Source organism: Peromyscus maniculatus, chromosome 4 (genome assembly GCF_049852395.1).
Source record: "Peromyscus maniculatus bairdii isolate BWxNUB_F1_BW_parent chromosome 4, HU_Pman_BW_mat_3.1, whole genome shotgun sequence".
Taxonomy (NCBI): domain Eukaryota; kingdom Metazoa; phylum Chordata; class Mammalia; order Rodentia; family Cricetidae; genus Peromyscus; species Peromyscus maniculatus.
In genome coordinates this window covers 3,350,485-3,370,919 of record NC_134855.1, presented here as the reverse complement: position 1 = coordinate 3,370,919, position 20,435 = coordinate 3,350,485, and the positions used below count along the sequence as shown (strand labels likewise).

The 20,435-nt window shown below is 40.6% G+C and overlaps 1 protein-coding gene and 1 pseudogene across 2 annotated transcripts; one reads left to right on the top strand and one right to left on the bottom strand.

Annotated features, from left to right (window-relative positions):
* Positions 1-140: 140 nt before the first annotated feature.
* LOC102926285 (olfactory receptor 1N1-like) lies at positions 141-9,028 on the bottom strand. Of its 2 annotated transcripts, none has more exons than XM_076568773.1 (2): positions 8,914-9,028; positions 141-5,323 (listed from the first exon to the last, which is right to left on the bottom strand). In XM_076568773.1, exon 2 carries the CDS (start codon positions 2,207-2,209, stop codon positions 1,013-1,015), a length of 1,197 nt encoding a protein of 398 aa, XP_076424888.1. In that variant the 5' UTR covers positions 2,210-5,323; positions 8,914-9,028; the 3' UTR covers positions 141-1,012. The 2 variants fall into 2 exon arrangements, with proteins under 2 accessions (XP_076424888.1, XP_006996890.2); XM_006996828.3 differs by lacking the exon at positions 8,914-9,028 and adding an exon at positions 6,552-6,577 and having other exon boundaries at positions 1,008-1,946.
* On the top strand, positions 7,144-11,683 carry LOC102903182 (olfactory receptor 1J21-like; annotated as a pseudogene).
* Positions 11,684-20,435: the final 8,752 nt, after the last annotated feature.

Here is a 20,435-nt window from a genome sequence, read left to right as displayed (position 1 = left end):
GAATATTCCTGAGAAGCAATGGGCAGAAGTGTTGTGAAGAAGCCTAACAACATTCCTGGAGAAACCTTTTCAAGCTGTGGAAAGTCATTTAGCCAGCACAGAAATCTAAGTGCTGAGTTCATAGTAATGGGATTTTTTTTAACTTATTCTGGACTTCCTGGAATGTAACGTCTATCCTTTATTTTCTCTTAACTTCCACTTATTCCTATGAAGAAGACAAATGCATCAAGTGATGAACTGATAATCTAGAATGAAATGTCACTAGAGTAGGGGCTTTTGCTTAGCTTTAGGCACATAGAAAATTCTCTTTGAATACTTGTTGAACAAATGGATCTCAGAGAACAGTTTATTACTTCTGGGTTGCGGTACATATGAAGAGTGACATCCATCTCACCAATAGCTATCAGTTGTTGGGTGTCAATTACATTTGCTGTTGCATCTAATGCATTTCCTAGCTCATTTTACCCAATCTTCCAACACTCTCATTAAATAAAGACAATTGGCCAGGTGGTGATGGTGCACGCTTAATCTCAGCACTTGGGAGGCAGAGGCAAGCAGATCTCTGTGAGTTTGAGGCCAGCCTGGTCTACAAAGTGAGTTCCAGGAAAGGTGCAAAACTACACAGAGAAACCCTGTCTCAAAAAAAATAGAGACAATTGAACTGGGTGTTGATGTTAATGACTGCAAACCTAGCACCCAGGAGATTGAAGTAGGAGAATTGTGAGTTAAAGACCAACTCAGGCTACACAGCGAATGTATAGTTAGCCTGGGTTGTACATCAAAGACCTATCTCAAATAAGAAGACAGGATGGAGAAAAGAATAAACAAAATAAGCAAGGAAATAAATAAATAATGTATTTTCTATAATCTTTATTTTATAGACGGGAAGACTAAAATCCATTGAGGCTAATTAATTAGACATCAATCTCATGGCTAATGTGTCCAACCCCAAATTAAAAGAAACTTGTTTAACATAGACATGTCTCTTCATTATACATTACTCTCATTATATTTAGGAAGAGAAAATTCTCCTACTACAGAGGAGCCTCTTCAGGGCCCCCTTCATGTCCTTGTTCCTTAGGCTGTAGATGAAGGGGTTCAACATGGGAGTCACCACTGTATACACTGCAGCAGCTGCAATGTCCTTTTCTACTGAGACTACAGAGGGGGGGCACAAGTAGGCACTGAAGAGCGTCCCATAGAAAACACAGACCACACAGAGGTGGGAACTACATGTAGAAAAAGCCTTTGTACCCCCACCAGGGGTTCTAACCCTAAGGACAGCAAATACAATGTGGATGTAGGAGATGACAATACTTACAAAGGGGACCATGAGTACTGTGCCTCCTAAGGCAAAAACCATTAGCTCATTGATATGAGTGTCAGAGCATGATAACTTCAGGACAGGAGTAATGTCACAGAAAAAGTGAGCTATTTCCCCAGAAACGCAGAAAGACAGTCGAGCCATGAGGAGAGTGTGAGTCAAGGCAACTACGTTGGTGAGGACCCAGCACAGGGCAAGCATCAGCACACAGAATCGGGCACTCATGATTGTGGAATAATGGAGAGGGCGGCAGATGGCCACATAACGGTCATAGGCCATCACAGCCAGGAAGAAGCTGTCCAGATCACCAAACATCAGGAAGAAATACATCTGGATGAGACAACCAGTGTAGGAGATGGTGTGGTGCTGAGTCTGAACATTAAATAGCATCTTCGTCACTGTAGAGGATATTAAACCCATGTCAGCAAATGACAGGTTGGCCAAAAAGAAGTACATAGGAGTGTGGAGATGTGGGTCAGAGCCAATGGCCAGGATGATGAGCACATTCCCAGTCAAGGTGACAAGATACATACATAGGAAAAGCCCATAGAGTAGCTGTTGTTGTTCTGGAAACCCTGATATTCCTTGCAGGAAAAACTCTGAGATGCTGGAGTGGTTTTCCATGAGCCTAAAGCATCTGGGGGTCAGAAAAGATAGAATGTAGGATTGAGTCTTAAGCTGTAGGCACTGGCTTCTAAGCCTTCCAATACCCAAGTCTGTATTTAAGTTCACTACTCCCCAGTCCTGATGTTTCCTGCTATCAGGTCTTACTTCCTTTAATTCTTTCCTCCTAAAGAATTCCATATTTTTTACCTTTCCTCTCTCCTTCCCTCTGTTCAGTCTGTGATACAAGGAGATCTCTCCCAGTAAGGGTCTAGGCATCATCGGCTTCCCAAATACCCAGCTTAGAATAGGCTCATCAGGTGCTACCAGCTCTACTATCACACTAGGATATCTTTATGGCTATGTTAATGTGAGCCAAATTATACATTCTTTTGTGAGACTGTCCCAAAACATACAAAAAGGTTGCCTTTACCAAACCTTCATGCTAACCCATTTCATGGAAAAGGCAGTGGAGTGATTTCTTCTCTCTACTTTTGACCACTTCTCTGGATGAAAAATATCAAGTCCTTGGGTTTTCTGTCAACAGTATCACCTTCTTGTAAATGTTTTTCATTAATCAGAGTTCACACCTAAACATAAGCCTATATGCAGACCAAAGAATTTCCTGAAGTAGTGTTTAGATTTCAAAGTCAAAATTTCAAACTTTTCCGAGAGGAGAATCTGAAAATGATTACTTATATGTGAACCTCTGAAACTTACACTAACTGAATTGACTAACACATCTCAAAATGTCACAACTTTGATGAGAGGTAAGAAAGAGCCACAGACAATTTTGTTTCTGACTTGGTGATGCCTTACAAAGACTCTGGTGACTGAGTACATTCAAATAACATGTTTTGAAGGGAAAGACTCTTCTAGGACTCAGTGGATTTTTAATTTCTTAGACAAAGAGGAATACCGGTTGGCAGGTAGGTCCAGGATTCCTTGACTTCCAGGTTCTGTCTTTATTTCCAATGAGCATTTCCCAGGCCCTGCATGTTATTTTAGAGAATAAGTCTTGTACTACCTAAGCCAGCACAAAACGTATCAATCAGTTTATTGCTATAGCAATAAATAGTTCACATGAGTAAGTTCTCCAAACTCCTTTAAATAAACCCAAATATCTCTGCTTTAAAGTCATTTAAAACATTTATTTATTGTGTGTGTGCACGTGTGTGTGTGTGTGTGTGTGTGTGTGTGTGTGTGTGTGTGTGTGTGTGTGCTTGTGTCTGCGTCTGTGTAGAGGTCAGAGGACAACTTAGAGGAGTCAGTTTTCTCCTTCCACCATTTGGATTCTAGGAATTGAACTCAGATCAACAGCCTTGACAGCAGCTTCCCTCACCAAATGAGCCCTGTGGTGCCAAGTTTTCACATTTCATCTTTTTGCTATTCTCCTCAGTATTTTGTATTAGCATCTTCTGCTCTATTTCTTGGTTTTACTTTTCCTTAGAAAGCTTTATCATCCTTCTTGGAGTCTTGTCCTCAGAAATCTCAACATATCTTTGAAACAACCATGAAGTATTTCCATAAATTGGTTCACTTTCTGTCATTCAAATCAATCAAGTCCCTTTACTTACCACCACTGCCTCTTCATCTATGACAATTTCAGTCGAGTTCCTGTGCTCACTGCCACCCTGTTCACTGACAAGAAAGCCATGAAAAAGTATTTATTTGGGAAGAAAGACTCATAATCTTCCTGAAAAGGTCTTTAATGGGATTGACTAGGATTGGGGATCTGAATAAAGAATATTAAATACAAACAGCAAATAGACCAAGGCAAAAGTCAAGCTATTCAATGAAGATGAAAAATTGTGTAGAAGGAATAGAAGCTTGGAGAAAAATATATCAAGGTTCTAGATGAGGAGGAGTCTAAGAAATGAGCAAAAAGATTGCAAAGACAAGTCGATGTCATATCTGGATGGGAAGTGGAGCAGTCATAGATAGTTTTAGATAGTCATAGATAGTCATCTGCTTGGAGAGAAAAATCCAGAGAGATGAGTCTCTTTGCTAAAAACTTGTGATGACCTGAGACAAATCTGGTTCTGCCTGGACAAGGTTTTGAGGAATTTTGAAGTGTGTTATGTTTTCAGTTTGAAGCCTGACTTGATAGAGACAGAGCTGCTGTTTCATCAGGATAATCCCTAGAAGAGGGTGAACAAATCTACTTTAAATGTCTATAGATCCAAGAAGTCAGGGAATAACATTCCCCAGAGCCTTGTTAGTGAACACTTATGATACCTGGTTCCCCTCTGTCTCTATTAGAACACTCAAAATTAGTTCAGCACTGGGCTCTGTAAAATCTGAGATGTTTTATTTTTTCTTTAGACGTTAAACACTCTTGTCACTGATTGATAATGACAATCTACAACAGGAGTTCTCAACCTGTGGTCACGACCCTTTTGGAGGTTACATATCAGGTATCTTGCATGTCAGATATTTACATTACTATTCATAACAGTAGCAAAATTGCAGTTATGAATTAGCAACAAAATAACTTTATGATTGGGGGTCACCACAACATGAGGAACTGTGTTAAGGGTTGGGAAGGCTGGGAGCCATGGGTCTACAGTAAAGCATGGTTTCTAGGAAAGCATATCTGCCTCTGTGAAACAACATCCCTCTGCTCAGAAGCTCCTTCACTAAAGGAATCTAAAACTGTCTACCACTTTTCTTAAAAGTTTCTCATGCTTCTGATTAAGGATAAAAAGCACCTATTTAATTTCACTCACCTGATTATATTCTATAAATGATTTTTAAGAGACAAAATCCACAAATAGAAGAGTAATAATAGTAACAAAAATGTGGGTGTTGGTAGCCAGATGGACCAGTGAGCCTGAATATTTCCATCATCGAGGCCAAATTTCAGAAAATTTCCCCAGCTGTAGACCTCCAAATTCCTCTGTGTTTACTTTAAAGTGAAAAAAGTTAAACATCAGAAATTTAATTTGGGCCTGGAAAGATTGCTCAGTGGTTAAGAGCACTTGGTTCTCTTACAGAGGACCCAGATTTAGTTCCCAGCACCCACATGGTATCTTACAACATCCTCTAACTCTGGAGCAAGGGATCCAATGTCCTTTTCTGACCTCTGTGTGCCCCTGCATATACATGGTAAACATATATACACATATGCACATACACATAAAAACCAGCTTGCTTGTGTTCGTCCAGTCTCTGATTCTTATGGACACAATAGGGCAATTACATACAAACTGACAGCGGTTGCAGCATCATGCACAAGACCTATAGAAACTAAAGCCAGACACAACCCAGCACTGAGGTGGGTGTGAGCGTGAAGTCTCACTTGGAGCTGTTAGGAATTGATAGCTTCCAGAAGATTTGTTTTCTTCAAGGATGTGGCCCCTGGTAGATTCAACACTCCAGTGGATGGTCGCACACCTAAGTAAGAGTATATAGGCACACCAATTAGACATGAGGGGCTTAAAAAAATTGAGGACATAAAGTTGTGTGGGTATGAAATAAGGGGGTGAATCTGGGATAAAATGGGGAGAGGACTAAAGATACAGTATATAAAATTATCAAGAATTAATACTTAAAAACAACTACTGAGCATGGTAGTGTTTGCCTATAGACCCAGCACTGGGGAGGCGGAGACAGTCTCTTGGGCTAGCTGACCAACCAATCTAGCCAACCAGTAAGCTCCAGTTTCAATGAGAGACCTGTCTCAAAAAAAAAATGCAGCTGAGGAAGACATCCCTACATTGAACTCTGGCCTCCATACACATGTATGTGCATTGTATGTACTCACTCACACCCCCACATGTATACTCCCCCCATCACAAAATGCCATTAAGTGTAAAATTAAGAGACTTTGGTTATCACTCTTAACCTTCAGTTTGGTTCATTATGTACTCTGAATTACATTTTCCTTGAGTGAACCAGAAAAGCAAAATTCTTCATGAGCCACTAAATTCCTGATGGTTATTTTGTCATTAATAGTGTGTGAGTTCTCCAAAGGCAAACCCGATGTCTTCTTCAACAGGCAGCTCCACTCCCAGAGGGGACCCAGGTAATTAAGCAATTATATCCCACTTTCTCTAATTTGAGCTGAGTATGGGTGTATTGCCCCCTGGGTCCTCTTGAAGATTTAAAAAATTATAATTCATGCCAATTTTCAGTCAGTTGTTCTAACCCAAAGTACATTGATATATCTATCTTGCTTGGCTGTGAGTTTATAATTCTGTTGCCTGCTGAAGTGTGATATGGAGTCCTTAGAGATTCCATCTGTTTTACCAACCTCTATGTTATCTTGAAACAAATGGAAGAATTTTACCATTTTTTAATTGAAAGTATCTGTTCTCATCACCTAAGACATCATTTGAAAGCAGGTATAGAGATATATGTTGAGCAATGATTGAAGTGTCTGTGTGTTTGTATATAACCACAGTGTGTTATTAACTGTGAATTCTATGTCTAATATAGTATGCCAATAACTCCCGGTGGAAATTTGTCTTGAACAGGCAATCCAAGTTTTGAAATGATAGCATAAAACCAAATCTACATAAAATAATTTCATTCAAGCTGATTCTGTATCTACTTCTTGAAAAGAGAGTGGGGAATTTTTTTTTTGCTTGTCTTTATCTCTCAGTAAGTTTTGGTGGGTTTTCTTCCAAATTTACCCCACATCCCTTCAATTTCACTCATTTTTTACTGCCACAATCCAAGCATAAGTGGGTGTTGTCTAGATTATTGAAGCAACTGCGGATTCCAGTGGACAATACTGCTTTATAATTTGCTCTCACATCAGCAGGCAGCAGATCATTTAGAAATGTGGTTTCTTATTTTGTTAAGCACTGTCTTGGGTATACCAATAGTTCCTACTGCTCTGAGACTGGAACTAGAATGTTCTAGTAAACTGGAAAAGACTTCTATAATCTAGTTTCTCAGTAATCCTGCAACCTGATACCTGTCCAGGCTGCACATAAGAGCAAACTGCTCTTCATGTGCCCTGACCCCACTGTCACCAGACCCTGCACTGGAGTGCCCATCTGCATAGTTTTAAAAAGACAGGCTTGTGTATTAGGACTCCTTTCTAAAGAACATTTAGAGTTCAATGTTCTCGACACTTTAGCCTCTGTAATTGATAATATCATGAGACTATACTCCTTTTGAGTCCGTTTCTAGGGATTCATAAAACATACATAAATGTTTAAAAGAGAACTAATTAGCATTTTCATTATAATAAAATGTTTGTTAACATGGTAGTGGGTAGAACAACTGTATGTACAACCCAGGTAAGGGTATCACATTAAAAATTAACATATCAGGTTGAAAAAGTAGAAATTCTAAAGGAGATTTTATTCATTCAAGGTACGAAAATTTGTAGAGCAATATAAATTTCATCTCCAAAAATGAATAGTGAGCCATAATATAAGACATTGTAGCCCTCAAACAAAGCATTCAAATTGAATAAGTCTTTGCAGATAATTAAATATGAATTTATTTATTCTTACAATTATTTTTATTACATATATTCAGTGTGTGTGCATGCACATATGTCTGTGTGTTTGTGTGTGTCTCTGTGTGTGCATGAATGCCATGATGACATGCATGTAGAGGTCATAGGACAACTTGTGAGAGTCACTTCTCACTTCTACCATGTGAGTCCAGGGGATAGGATCCCATGTAGATTGACAGAGAGCAGGTGCCTTTACTCAGTGAGCAATCTCATAGCTCTGAATTCTACTTTTAAATTGACACTTTTTAATGTTCACTTTATTACATTGAGACCATTTTCATGGGTGGTTCTAATACCAAAAGGCATGGAGGATAAACAAAGAAGTTATCATTGAGAAATATAAAAAAAATGCTAGAAATATGAATTAGAAAAAATATCAGTTAAAAACACCATCATAAACAATTAGATTAGAAATAATAAAAAGAAGCAATGTTTCTGTTATTTTATATACATATACATATACATATATATATAATCAAGTACTTACTCCATTTCCTCACAGATCCTGTATTTGACTAGAAAGCCCAAGAATTTCTAAGGACTTGAAAAAGAATGGTATGACTGAATACACCACAAAGGAGTTTGAAAGAAAAACAGTCTTTCCCTATGCTTTCCATGAAGGATAAAGGAATTCTGAAATGATTGAATGTGAAACCATATTTGTAAAGAACTGGCGACATATTAGATGTGATGTCAGTCAATATTTTAGGTTCATTTCCCAAGCCTCTTACACAGACATTCATGCACTCTCCACTAGATCTCTATTTCCTCATATGGTAAAGTATCAAAAGAATCCAGTGTGGGTCCATTCATTTTGGTCCAATTCTTGAAAATGAGGCATTGGCTAATACATGGTTTTGAGGCATGCTTAAGGTGGACAGATGGTTGCAGAACATCTACTTTTTAAAATTTACTTCTTACTCACTTGGCCATACATTCTAATTACCTAATCTCAGATTTATACCATGAACTCCCAAAACAGTGCTTCCCAGATTCTCTATCAGATGTTGGGTTGGTGTCCCTTGAGCAGATCCTCACTACCTTGTTAGTAGTGCCAAAAGCTGCTGGTTTGGGGTGAAAAGAACAAACTAACTGGCTCAAAAATGATAGAGTTTTTGTTACATAATAGCTGTAGACAGTTCCTTTTCCCACTTCTATTTCATTTTCATTTCCAGAAAAAGAGAAAAGGAATAATCGGAAGGAATAATCAGAGTGTCACGTCTGAATTTATCCTCCTGGGGCTCCCCATCTGGCCAGAGGACCCTCTTCCTGGCACAGTGCTGGGGAACCTGCTCATCATCCTGCTCATCAGGCTGAACTCTCCCCTCCACACCCCCATGTACTTCTTCCTCAGCCACTTGGCCTTCATTGACATCTCTTTCTCATCAGTCACAGCTCCCAAGATGCTCATGAATATGCTGACACACAGTCAGTCCATCTCATATGCTGGGCGTGTTTCCCAGGTGTATTTTTTCTTATCTTTTGCAGATCTTGACAGCTTCCTTCTCACCTCCATGGCCTATGACAGGTATGTGGCCATCTGCCACCCTCTGCACTACACCACCATCATGAGTCAGAGCCTCTGTATCCTGCTGGTAGTTGTGTCCTGGGTCTTGTCCTCTGCCTGTACCCTGTGCACCCCCTCCTGCTTGTCTGCCTCTCTTTCTGTGGGAACAATACTCTGCCCCACTTCTTCTGTGATGTCTCTGCCCTGCTTAAGCTGTCTAGCTCAGACATCACCATCAAGGAGTTGGTTTTCTTCACTGTGGGAGTGGTGATCCTAACTGTGCCATTGATGTGCATTCTGGTCTCTTATAGCCACATTGGGGCCACCATCCTAAGAATTTCTTCCATTAAGGGAATTGGCAAAGCCTTGTCCACATGAGGCTCTCACCTCTGTGTAGTTTCTTTGTACTATAGAGCTATTATTGGGTTATATTTTTCCCCTCCTCCAGTAACACTAATAATACGGATGTCATTGTGGCTGTGATGTACACTGTGGTCACACCCATGCTGAATCCCTTTATCTACTGTCTGAGGAATCAGAATATGAAAGGAGCCATGAGAAATATCCTCAGCAGGAGGTGTATTCACAATAATGGGGTGATCTTTCCTGACTTACATAGGCCTCTCACTCCCACCCGTCTGTCTGTCTTTCCATTTCTGAATTGCTGCAGTTGGCACCTCTTGATAAGGCTTTTTGCAGTCTGCATTTTTCAGCCAGAGTAGTTTTCTTCCTGTATAATTGTCAGTCTTCAAAGTCTTGGGGGAATATTTTTTGAACACACCTGTACATTTTCTCTTTGCCTAGTATTCATGTTTTATAGACATTTAAAATCCTCCTATGATCCGGGGTTTTGCTCCTTTTCTTAGATAGTTTATAACCTCTTATAACAAAGACTTTTCTCTTTCTCATGGTAGCAATAAGTGTCCTCTGTAAGGTTACTGTTTTATTTTTATACTTAATTTTATAATAGACTTCGAAATGGAAGTATAGCTTTTGGTAAAAAAAAAAAATTGTTTTATGCGTAGGAGTGCCTTGCTTCCCTGCATGCAAGTACATGACACACATGCGTGATCAGAAGAGACATTGGGTCCCCTGGAATTGGAGTTACAAATGGTTGTGAACTGTTCTGTGGGGGCTGGAAATGCAACTTGGGTCTCTGGAAGAGCAGGCAGTGCTCTTAACTACTGATCCATCTCTCTAGCCCCATTTTTTGTTTTTAATTCCTTTATTACTTATCAAACCCATGAAACAGTAACCATTTGCAGGGTTCCAAGTAATGTTTGAATAAATACATACAATTTGAGGTGCTCAAATCAGAGGAAGTGTGGTTCCTCGAAAGCTTATTATTTCTTTGAGGTGAAAAATACTCAAAATCTCTCCTGTGAGGAGGGTTTATATGAGCGAGAATTGTTGAAACCAAGGTTGGATAAAGCACAGGGACAAATAGCCAAATGAATGGAAACACATGAACTATAAACCAAAGGCTGGGGGGCCTCCAACTGGATCAGGCCCTCTGAATAGGTGTGACAGTTGATTGGCTTGATCTGTTTGGGAGGCAACTAGGCAGTGGTACCAGGTCCTGTGCTCTTTGCATGAGTTGGCTGTTTGAAACCTGGGGCTTATGCAGGGATGCTTGGCTCAGTCTGGGAGGAGGGGACTGGACCTGCCTGGACTGAGTCTACCAGTCTACCAGGTCAATCTCAGTCCTCCAGGGAGGCTTTGCCCTGGAGGAGGTGGGAATGGGGGATCGGCTGGGGGTAAGGGGAGGGGGGGCAGGAGGGGGGAGAACAAGGGAATCCGTGGCTGATATGTAGATCTGAATGGTATTGTAAACTAAAATAAAAGGAATATATATATATATATATATATATATATATATATATACACATATATATATGTGTGGGTGTATTATCACTGTATATTATCACTGTCTCTCTCTCTCTCTCTCTCTATATATATATATATATATATATATATATATATATATATATATTATCACAGTATATTATCACTGTCTTTATCACACTATTTAGCAATAGAACACAGCAATAGAACCTATTTCCTCTATAACTAGCATCGGTTGACCACCATTTTTCTATTTCTATGCCTTCTGTTTTCCCAAGTAGTAATTTCCTCTTCATTACAAAACAAAAAACAAAAACAAACAAACAAACAAACAAACAAACAAAAACACGTTGTTGCCGGCTCCTCAGCGCTCCAGGTCGGTACTCACAGCCAAGGCCCGGGAGGGCCTTTAGGTTGGTCCTCCAAGGAATGCTCTCTCCGAAGCACCTTGGCCAGCCCCATTCACCCCAAAGCCCACATGGCCCTGTACTGGCGCGAAAGCTTAGTGCACACAGCCCGCCGCTGCCCTCCAGGGCGCCCTAAGGCTGTCGGATAACACGCCTACCTGTGCTCAACGGGCCGGCGTGGGCGGCCCGGCCTCCGCTGCAGGCTACCTGGGCCCTCCGGCGGCGCCGGCCGCTGGAGCAGCTCCGGGGCCAATACTGCAGCCCCTGGGCCAATCCTGCAGGCCCTGGCCGCTCCGGGCACCCAGCGGGACTTCGCGCAGCCCTCGGCTGCTGCTCCTGCACCGCCTTGGCAGCTCCGGGCGAGCTGGGCTGTCCGTCGACGGCCATCCATGATGAAGATGGTACAGCCGCCCTACTCCTCCTACTCAGCGCTCGTCGCCAAGGCCATCCAGAGCGCTCCTGAGCGCAAGCTCACCCTCAGCCACATCTACCAGTTCGTTGCACAACCTATCACTCAATGACTGCTTCAAGAAGGTGCCCTGCGACGAGGACGACCCAGGAAATGGTAATTACTTGACTCTAGATCCAAACTGTGAAAATATGTTCGACAGTGGAAACTTCCGTTGGAAGTGAAAGCACTCAGCTGCCCTTCCCCACATTCCCCAACACCTCCACCCCTGACAGCTCTCCAGACTCGGTGCAGCTGAGCACTGTGGGTGGAAGCAACCAGCTGTCTTCTTCCTACTACAGCCCGTTCCCTGGCGGCAGCGGCGGCGGGGACCAGAGTGGCCCCTTCAGCGGCCCTTTCTACAACTTCAGCATGGTCAGCAGCCTCATCTACCCCCGGGATGGCTCTGATACGTAAATAGAGCTCCTCAGACTTCACATGTACACTTGAGATCCGATTTGAATGTAGGCTCAGGAAGTCGGGGTAGGACTGCGCTTCTTTGATTTCTGTGAGCTCCTGAATGATCCTACACTCCGCTGACTATGCTCACAGTAACCAGAGTGGTTCTTAGACTCCAACAAGCTTTTCTAGGTTTCTCTGGCTGTGTGCCTCTCTGGAGATAAAAGGCACCTTACTCAGTAGGTAGAACTCTGTGAGAACTGCATCTATTTTATTATTCACTTGTTTATCAGAACAGCAAGCTCAAATGTATACAGGCAGCTTGGTGGGGAAAAGGCCATTGAATTTATGGGTGGAAAAACTAAAGCCATTGGCAGCTGGAAGCACAGGGGATTGACCAGCTGGTCATTTCCTTCATGACAGAATTCTGATTTTTCGAGGAAAGCCAGATAATCTGGATTTTTTTTTAAATAAGAAAATTCCAATTTTGTATCCTTTGCCTTCTGTTGTATCTAGGGAATGTCACAAACCCTTTCTGAATCCAGCTCACAAGTTACCTCTGTTTGGAAATGGTGGGTGCCTATTGCAGAGATGCTATGTGTCAAATGTTGTTCTATAGATCTGGAATGTCAACTCAGTTACTTCTCTGTACAGTAAGTCCCTTATGCTTCAAGATACTAGGTCTCTGAAGCCATCAAAAGTGCCAAATTCTGTGTGGGAGATAGGTATGACTATCTTTTTGAGATGGCGGATAACATACCAAAGTCACTCATGGGAAATAATTGGTTCTTAAACATGTCAGCCTCATGATAGAAAAAGTATCCATGGGATAAGGTCTGGAGATCATTGTTTTACTTCCTCGTGGTAAATCCGGCATCCTGCCCCCTTGTGTCCTATGTATTTATTTCATTGACAGTGAAATCTTTTTTTTTTCTATTTTTAACATTTATTTTTTAACATTATACTTAATTTAACACATCAGCCACAGATTCCTCTGTCCTCCCTCCTCCCACCCCCCTCACCCAATCCATCCCCAATTCCCACCTCCTCCAAGGCAAGGACTCCCCTGGGGATTCAGCTCAGTCTGGTAGATTCAGTTGAGACAGGTCCAGTCCCCTACTCCCTTCACCTAGGCTGAGCGAAGTGTCCCAGCATAGGCCCTAGGTTCCAAAAAGCCAGCTCATGCACCAAGGACAGGTCCCAGTCCTACTGCCTGGGGCCCTCCTAAATAGCTCAAGCTAATCAACTGTCTCACTTATCCAGAGGGCCTGATCCAGTTCCATGGGGGCTCCTCAGCTATTGGTTCATAGTTCATGTGTTTCCACTAGTTTGGCTATTTGTCCCTGTGCTTTTTCCAATCATGGTCTCAATATCTCTTGCTCATACAATTCCTCCTCTCTCTTGCCGATTGGACTCCTGGAGCTCCACCTGGCACCCGGCCATGGATCTCTGCATCTGCTTCCATCGGTCACTGGATGAGAGTTCTATCACGGCAGTTATGGTGTTCGGCCATCCGGTCACCAGAGCAGGTCAGCTCAGGCACTCTCTCCACCATTGCCAGTAGTCTATTGTGGAGGTATCTTTGTGGATTTCTGGGGACCTCTCTAGCACTTTGCTTCTTCCTATTCCCATGGGGTCTTCATTCATCATGGTCTCTCTTTCCTTGTTCTCCCTTTCTGTTCTTGATCCAACTGAGATCTCACGCTCCCCTAAGCTCTCTTTCTCCCGACCCTTGCCCTTCATTACCCACCCCTTCACATCCAGTTTGCTCATGTAGGTCTCATCCATTTCTCTGTCATTGAGCGATCCCTGTGTCTTTCTTAGGTATTCTTTACTAGGTAGCCTCCCTGGAGTTGTGAGTTGCAGTCTGATTATCCTTTACTTTACATCTAGTATCCACTTATGAGTGAGTACATACCATGTTTGTCTTTCTGAGTCTGGGTTACTTCACTCAGGATGATTTTTTCTAGATCAATCCATTTGCCTGCAAACCTCATGATGTCATTGTTTTTCTCTGCTGAGTAGTACTCCATTGTGTATATGTACCACATTTTATCTATCCATTCTTCAGTTGAAGGGCATCTAGGTTCATTCCACGATCTGGCTATTAAAAATAATGATGCTATGAACATAGCTGAGCATGTGCCCTTGTGGTATGATTGAGCATTCCTTGGGTAGATGCCCAAGAGTGGTATAGCTGGGTTTTGGGGGAGATTGATTCCCAATTTTCTAAGAAAGGGCCATATTGATTTCCAAAGTGGCTGTACAAGTTTGTATTCCCACGAACAGTGTTCCCCTTGCACATTCTGTCCAGCATAAGCTGTCTTCAGTGTTTTTGATCTTAGCCATTCTGATGGGTGTAAGGTGGTATCTCAGAATCATTTTGACTTGCATTTCCCTGATGATCAGGGATGTTGAGCAATTCCTTAAATGTCTTTTAGCCATTTGAGCTTCCTCTGTTGAGAATTCTCTGTTTAATTCTATAGCCTATTTCTTAATTGTACTGTTGGGCATTTTGATGTCTAATTTCTTGAGTTCTTTATATATTCTGGATATAAGCCCTCTGTCAGATGTGGGGCTGGTGAAGATCTTTTCCCATTCTGAAGGCTGTCACTTTGTCCTGTTGACCATGTCCTTTGCTCTAAAAAAGCTTCTCAGTTTCAAGAGGTCCCATTGATTGATTGTTTCTCTCAGTGTCTGTGCTACTGGTGTTATATTTAGTAAGTGATCTCTGGTGCCAATGCATTCAAGACTACTTCCTACTTTCTCTTCTAGCAGGTTCAGAGTAACTGGATTTATGTTGAGTTTTTGATCCACTTAGACTTAAGTTTTGTGCATGGTGACAGATATGGATCTATTTGCAGCCTTCTACATGTTGACATCCAGTTATGCCAGCACCATTTGTTGAAGATGCTTTCTTTTTTCCATTGTACAGTTTTGGCTTCTTTGTCAAAAATTATATGTTCATAGGTGTACGGATTAATGTCAGGGTCTTCAATTCCATTCCATTGGTCCACATGTTGGTTTTTATGCCAGTACCAAGCTGTTTTTATTACTATAGTAAGTCAGGGATCGTGATGCCTCCAGAGGTTGTTTTATTGTACAGAATTCTTTTGGCTACCCTGGGTTTTTTGTTTTTCCATATGAAGTTGAGTATTGTTCTTTCCAGGCCTGTGAAGAATTGTGTTAGGATTTTGATGGGGATTGCATTTTATCTGTAGATTGCTTTTGGTAAAATTGCCATTTTTACTATGTTAATCCTGCTTATCCATGAGCATGGGAGATCTTTCCATTTTCTGACATCTTCTTCAATTTCTTTTTTTCAGGGACTTAAAGTTCTTGTCATATAGGTCCTTTGCTTGCTTAGTTAGAGTTACCCCAAGGTATCTTATATTATTTATGGCTATTGTAAAGGGTATATCTCTGATTTCCTCTCAGCCTGTTTGTCAGTTGTATATAGGGGGGCTACTGATTTTTTTTGAGTTAATCTTGTATCCTGCTACTTCCTGGAGGTGCTTATAAGCTGTATGAGTTCCTTGGTTGAATCTTTGGGGTCACTTATGTATACTATCATATCATCTGCAAATAGCAAAAGCTCAACTTCTTCCTTTCCAATTTGTATCCCCTTGATCTCCTTATGTTGTCTTATTGCTCTGGCTAGAACTTCAAGTACTATATTGAATAAGTATGGGGAGAGCGGACAGCCTTGCCTTGTTCCTGATTTTAATGGAATCGCTTTGAGTTTCTCTCCATTTAATTTGATGTCGGCTGTTGGCTTGCTGTAAATTGCCTTTATTATGTTTAGGTATGTTCCCTGTATTCCTGATCACTCCAAGATCTTTATCATGAAGGGGTGTTGGATTTTGTCAAATACCTTTTCGGCATCTAGTGAGATGATCATGTTTTTTTTTTTCTTTCAGTTTGTTTATATGGTGTATTACATTGACAGACTTTCGGATGTTAAACCACCCTTGCATCCCATGGATGAGGCCTACTTGATCATGGTGGATAATTGTTTTGATGTGTTCTTGGAGTCTGTTTGCCAGTATTTTATTGAGTATTTTTGTATCAATGTTCATGAGGGAGATTGGTCTGTAGTTCTCTTTCTTTGTTGCATTTTGTTTGGCTTGGGAATCAGGGTAATTTTAGCCTCATAGAAGGAGTTTGGTAATGTTCCTTCTGTTTCTATTGTGTGGAACAATTTAAAGAGTATTGGTATTAAATCTTCTTTGAAGATCTGGTAGAATTCTATGCTGAAACCATCTGGTCCTGGGCTTTTTTTGGTTGGGAGACTTTTAATGACTGATTCTATTTCCTTAGGGGTTATTGGACTCTTTAAATAGTTTATCTGTTCTTGATTTAACTTAGGTATGTAGTACCTATCCAGAAAATTATCCATTTCTTTTAGATTTTCCAGTTTTGTGGAGTAGAGGTTTTTGAAGTATGACCTCATGATTCTCCGGATTTCCTTAATGTTAGTTGTTATGTCTCCTATTTCCTTTCTGATTTTGTTAATTTGGATGCTCTCTCTCTCTGCCTTTTGAATAGTCTGGATAAGGGCTTGTCTATCTTGTTGATTTTCTCAAAGAACCAACTCTTTGTTTCATTGATTCGTTGTATTGTTCTCTTTGTTTCTATTTTATTGATTTCAGCTCTCAATTTGATTATTTCCTGGCACCTATTCCTACTGGGTGACTTTGCTTCTTCTTGTTCTAGAGCTTTCTGGTGTGCTGTTAAGTCATTGGTATGATATTTCTCCAACTTTTTTATGTGGGCATTTAGAGCTATGAATTTCCCTCTTACCACTGCTTTCATAGTGTCCCATAAGTTTTGGGTATGTGGTATATTTATTTTCATTGTTCTCTAGGAAGTCTTTAATTTCTTTCTTTATTTCTTCCTTGACACATTGGTGATTCAGTCAGTTTCCATGAGATTGTAGGCTTTCTGTAGTTTTTGTTGTTGTTGAAATCTAACTTTAAACCATGGTGGTCTGATAGAACACAGGAGGTTATTCTAATTGTTTTGTATCTGTTGAGATTTGCTTTGTGGCCAAATATGTGGTCAATATTAGAGATGGTTTCATGGGTTGCTGAGAAGAAGGTATATTCTTTTTTGTTAGGATGGAATGTTCTGTAGATATCGATTAAGTCCATTTGAGTCATAACATCAGTTAAGGCCCTTGTATCTCTGTTAAATTTCTATTTGACAGATCCGCCCAGTGGTGAGAGTGGTGTGTTGAAGTCTCCCACTATTAATGTTTGGGTTTAATGTGTGATTTAAGCTTTAGTAATTTTTTTTTTTTACATATGTGGGTACTCTTGTGTTTGGGGCATAAATATTCAGAATTGAAACTTCATCTTGGTGGATCTTTCCTGTGATGAGTATGTAATGTCCTTCTTGATCTCTTTTGATTAATTTTAGTTTGAAGTCTATTTTGCTGGATATTAGGATGGCTACACCAGCTTGCTTCTTAAGACCATTTGATTGGAAAGACTTTTCCCAGTCTTTTGTTCTTAGGTAGTGTCTATCTTTGAATTTGAGGTGTGTTTCTTGTATGCTTTCATATCCATTCTGATATCTGTGTCTTTTTATAGACAAATTAAGTCCATTGATATTAAGGGATATTAATGACAAGTGATTGTTCATTCCTGTTATCTTTTGGTGGTAGTATGTGTGTACTTCTTTGGGGTTTACTGCTGTGGTGTTATCTATTACCTGTGTTTTTGTGGGTCTATCTGACTTCCTTAGGTTGGAATTTTCCTTCTGGTGCTTTCTGTAGGGCTGGGTTTGTGGATAAGTATTATTTAAATCTGGTTTTGTCTTGGAATGTCTTGTTCACTCCGTTTATGGTGATTCATAGTTTTGCTGGGTATATTAGTCTAGGCTGGCATCCATGGTCTCTTAGTGTCTGCATTACATCTGTCCAGGTCCTTCTGGCTTTCAAAGTCTCCATTGAGAAATTGGGTATTATTCTGATAGGTTTGCCTTTATAAGTCATTTGGTCTTTTTCCTTTACTGCTCTTAATATTCTTTCTTTCTTCTGTATGTTTAGTTGCTTAATTATTATGTGGCGAGGGGACTTTAGGGGGGGGTCTAGTCTGTTTGGTGTTCTATAAGCTTCTTGTATCTTCATAGGCATTTCCTTCTTTAAGTTGGGAAAGTTTTATTCTATGATCTTGTTGAATATATTTTCTGTGCCTTTGAGTTGGTATTCTTCTCCTTCCTCTATCTCTATAATTTGTAGGTTTGGTCTTTTCATGGTGTCCCAGATTTCTTGGACATTTTGTGTTATGACTTTTTTTGGCATTGGTATTTTCTTTGACTGACGAATCCATTTCTTCTATTGTATTCTCTACACCAATTATCTTCTCTTCCATCTCTTGTATTCTGTTGGTTATGCTTGTATCTGTGTTTCCAGTTCGTTTTCTCAGATTTTCTATTTTCAGCATTCCCTCTGTTTGTGTCTTCTTCATTGTTTCTATTTCCCTTTTCAGGTCTTGGACTGTTGTTTCCCCACCTGTTTCATTGCTTTTTCATGATTTTCTTAAGGGATTTATTGTTTTCTTCCACTTTTTAAGTTGTCTTTTTCTCTAGTTCTTTATAGATTTCCTCCCATTTTTTGTTTGACTTTTTCTCATTTTCTTTATTGATTTCCTCCTCTCTTTTGTTTGTCTTTTCCTCAATTTCATTTTTTCTTGAAAGGCCTCTAGCATCTTCATGATGTTATTCTTAATGTTGCTTTCTTCTTTCTTTTCTACATTGTAATATTTAGGTCTTGCTTTTGGAGGAGGACTAGGTTCTGGTGCTGCCATATTGCTCATTATGTTGTTGTATGTAATTTTGCCTTGATGTCTGCCCATCTCCTCATCTATAGGTATAAGAGGTGCCTGTATCTGAGCGAGTTGCTGTTGGTCCACTCTGTGTTTGTTGTGTCTGTGTCTCAGGGGGCCCTTCTGGATCTAATCTTAGCTCTTGGTCTGATTGGAGCAGGTAGCTTCTGTGTCTCAGTGAGCTGCTCTTGGGTCAACCCAAGCTGTGATTCATGATTCTGTGACTCATGGATTTGTTCTTAGTCTTATCAGGGCTCTTGGTCTAGTCAGAGCTGACAGATTCTGCATTTCAAGAAGCCTCTCTTGGTCTAATGGGAGCTCTCTCTTTCTTTGGGCCAGATGGGAACTCTCTGGGCCAGATGGGAGCTGGGGGTTGGTCTCCCCAGGAAGTGGCAGGGGTCTCAGGCAGATGGGTGTGGAGGCAGGGTGTGTAGATTACAGGGTCCGCTGGGGGGTCTTAGAGAAGGGGAATCTTCCTGCAGGAGCCCTGCCCGCTGGCTGGCAACTAGGGCCGAGTTGGGCGGGCCTTCCCTGGGAAGGGCTGAGGCCCAGGGATGGGACCTAGGGGTAGGCCTCCCTGGGTATGAACCGAGTCACTCACTTCTGGGCCAGATGTGAGCTCTGGGCCAGGACAGTGAAATCTTACAGGTTCTTTTTGTTTGGATTTTTGAGACAAGATCCTGCTTATCCTGGATGTCTTGGAGCTGACTATGTAGACCATGCTGGCCTTTAAACTCACAGAGATCTACCTCTGAGACTAATCTTACAGTTTTTAATAAGAAACTATTCTAATCAAATTCTTTTAAAAGTTGTCTGTATATAAATTTGTTTCAACACCACCACCACCTCACTTCTAAGGTAACTTAATTTGAATCATTTTGTAGTGGGGAGAATCTAGCACAGCATCATGCAGGAAATGCTTGGTCATCATTAGTTGAACACATTCAAAGAATGCTGCTGACAGTCAGGAATGGTTGTTGGATTTACAGGAACAGCCCACCACTAAAATGAAGGTAATATCTACAAGTTCCCATGCTACCATGTTCTTAATATTGACATGAAACAGGAACCTCATGAAATTGTGGGGGGGCACAGGAGAATCCCTGTGGTGGTGTTTTTTTGTTTTTTGTTTGTTTGTTGTTGTTTTAAGATAGGCTTTATGCCCCCTGTATATTAAAACTCATAGCTTTAGTTTAAATTTTTTAGAAATGTATGGAAAATTTTAATGGCCTCTTGATGTACAAATTCTATCACCATTGCTTATTAATTGTTATGCAAAAATATAACCAAAGAAACTACTTGGTCTCAAACTTGGTGCATAAAAATTTTTTCTTAATATTTTTGTATGTGAAGAGTCATAAGGACTTTTATGACTATTGCTAATACAACTCTATATTTATAAATTAATTTATAGTATCTGCTGGAAAAAAACATTATTGCCTACATACTGGTAATGTCTGTACTAAATCCATTCATTACAGTCTAAGGATTAGGAAAGGCACAACCTGATCTTCCTCAAAATTAATTAGCCTGATTACAAAGGAGTTGACAAAAAGGCCAAGGTAAGGTTCCAGACAGAATTAATGTAAGCCCCAA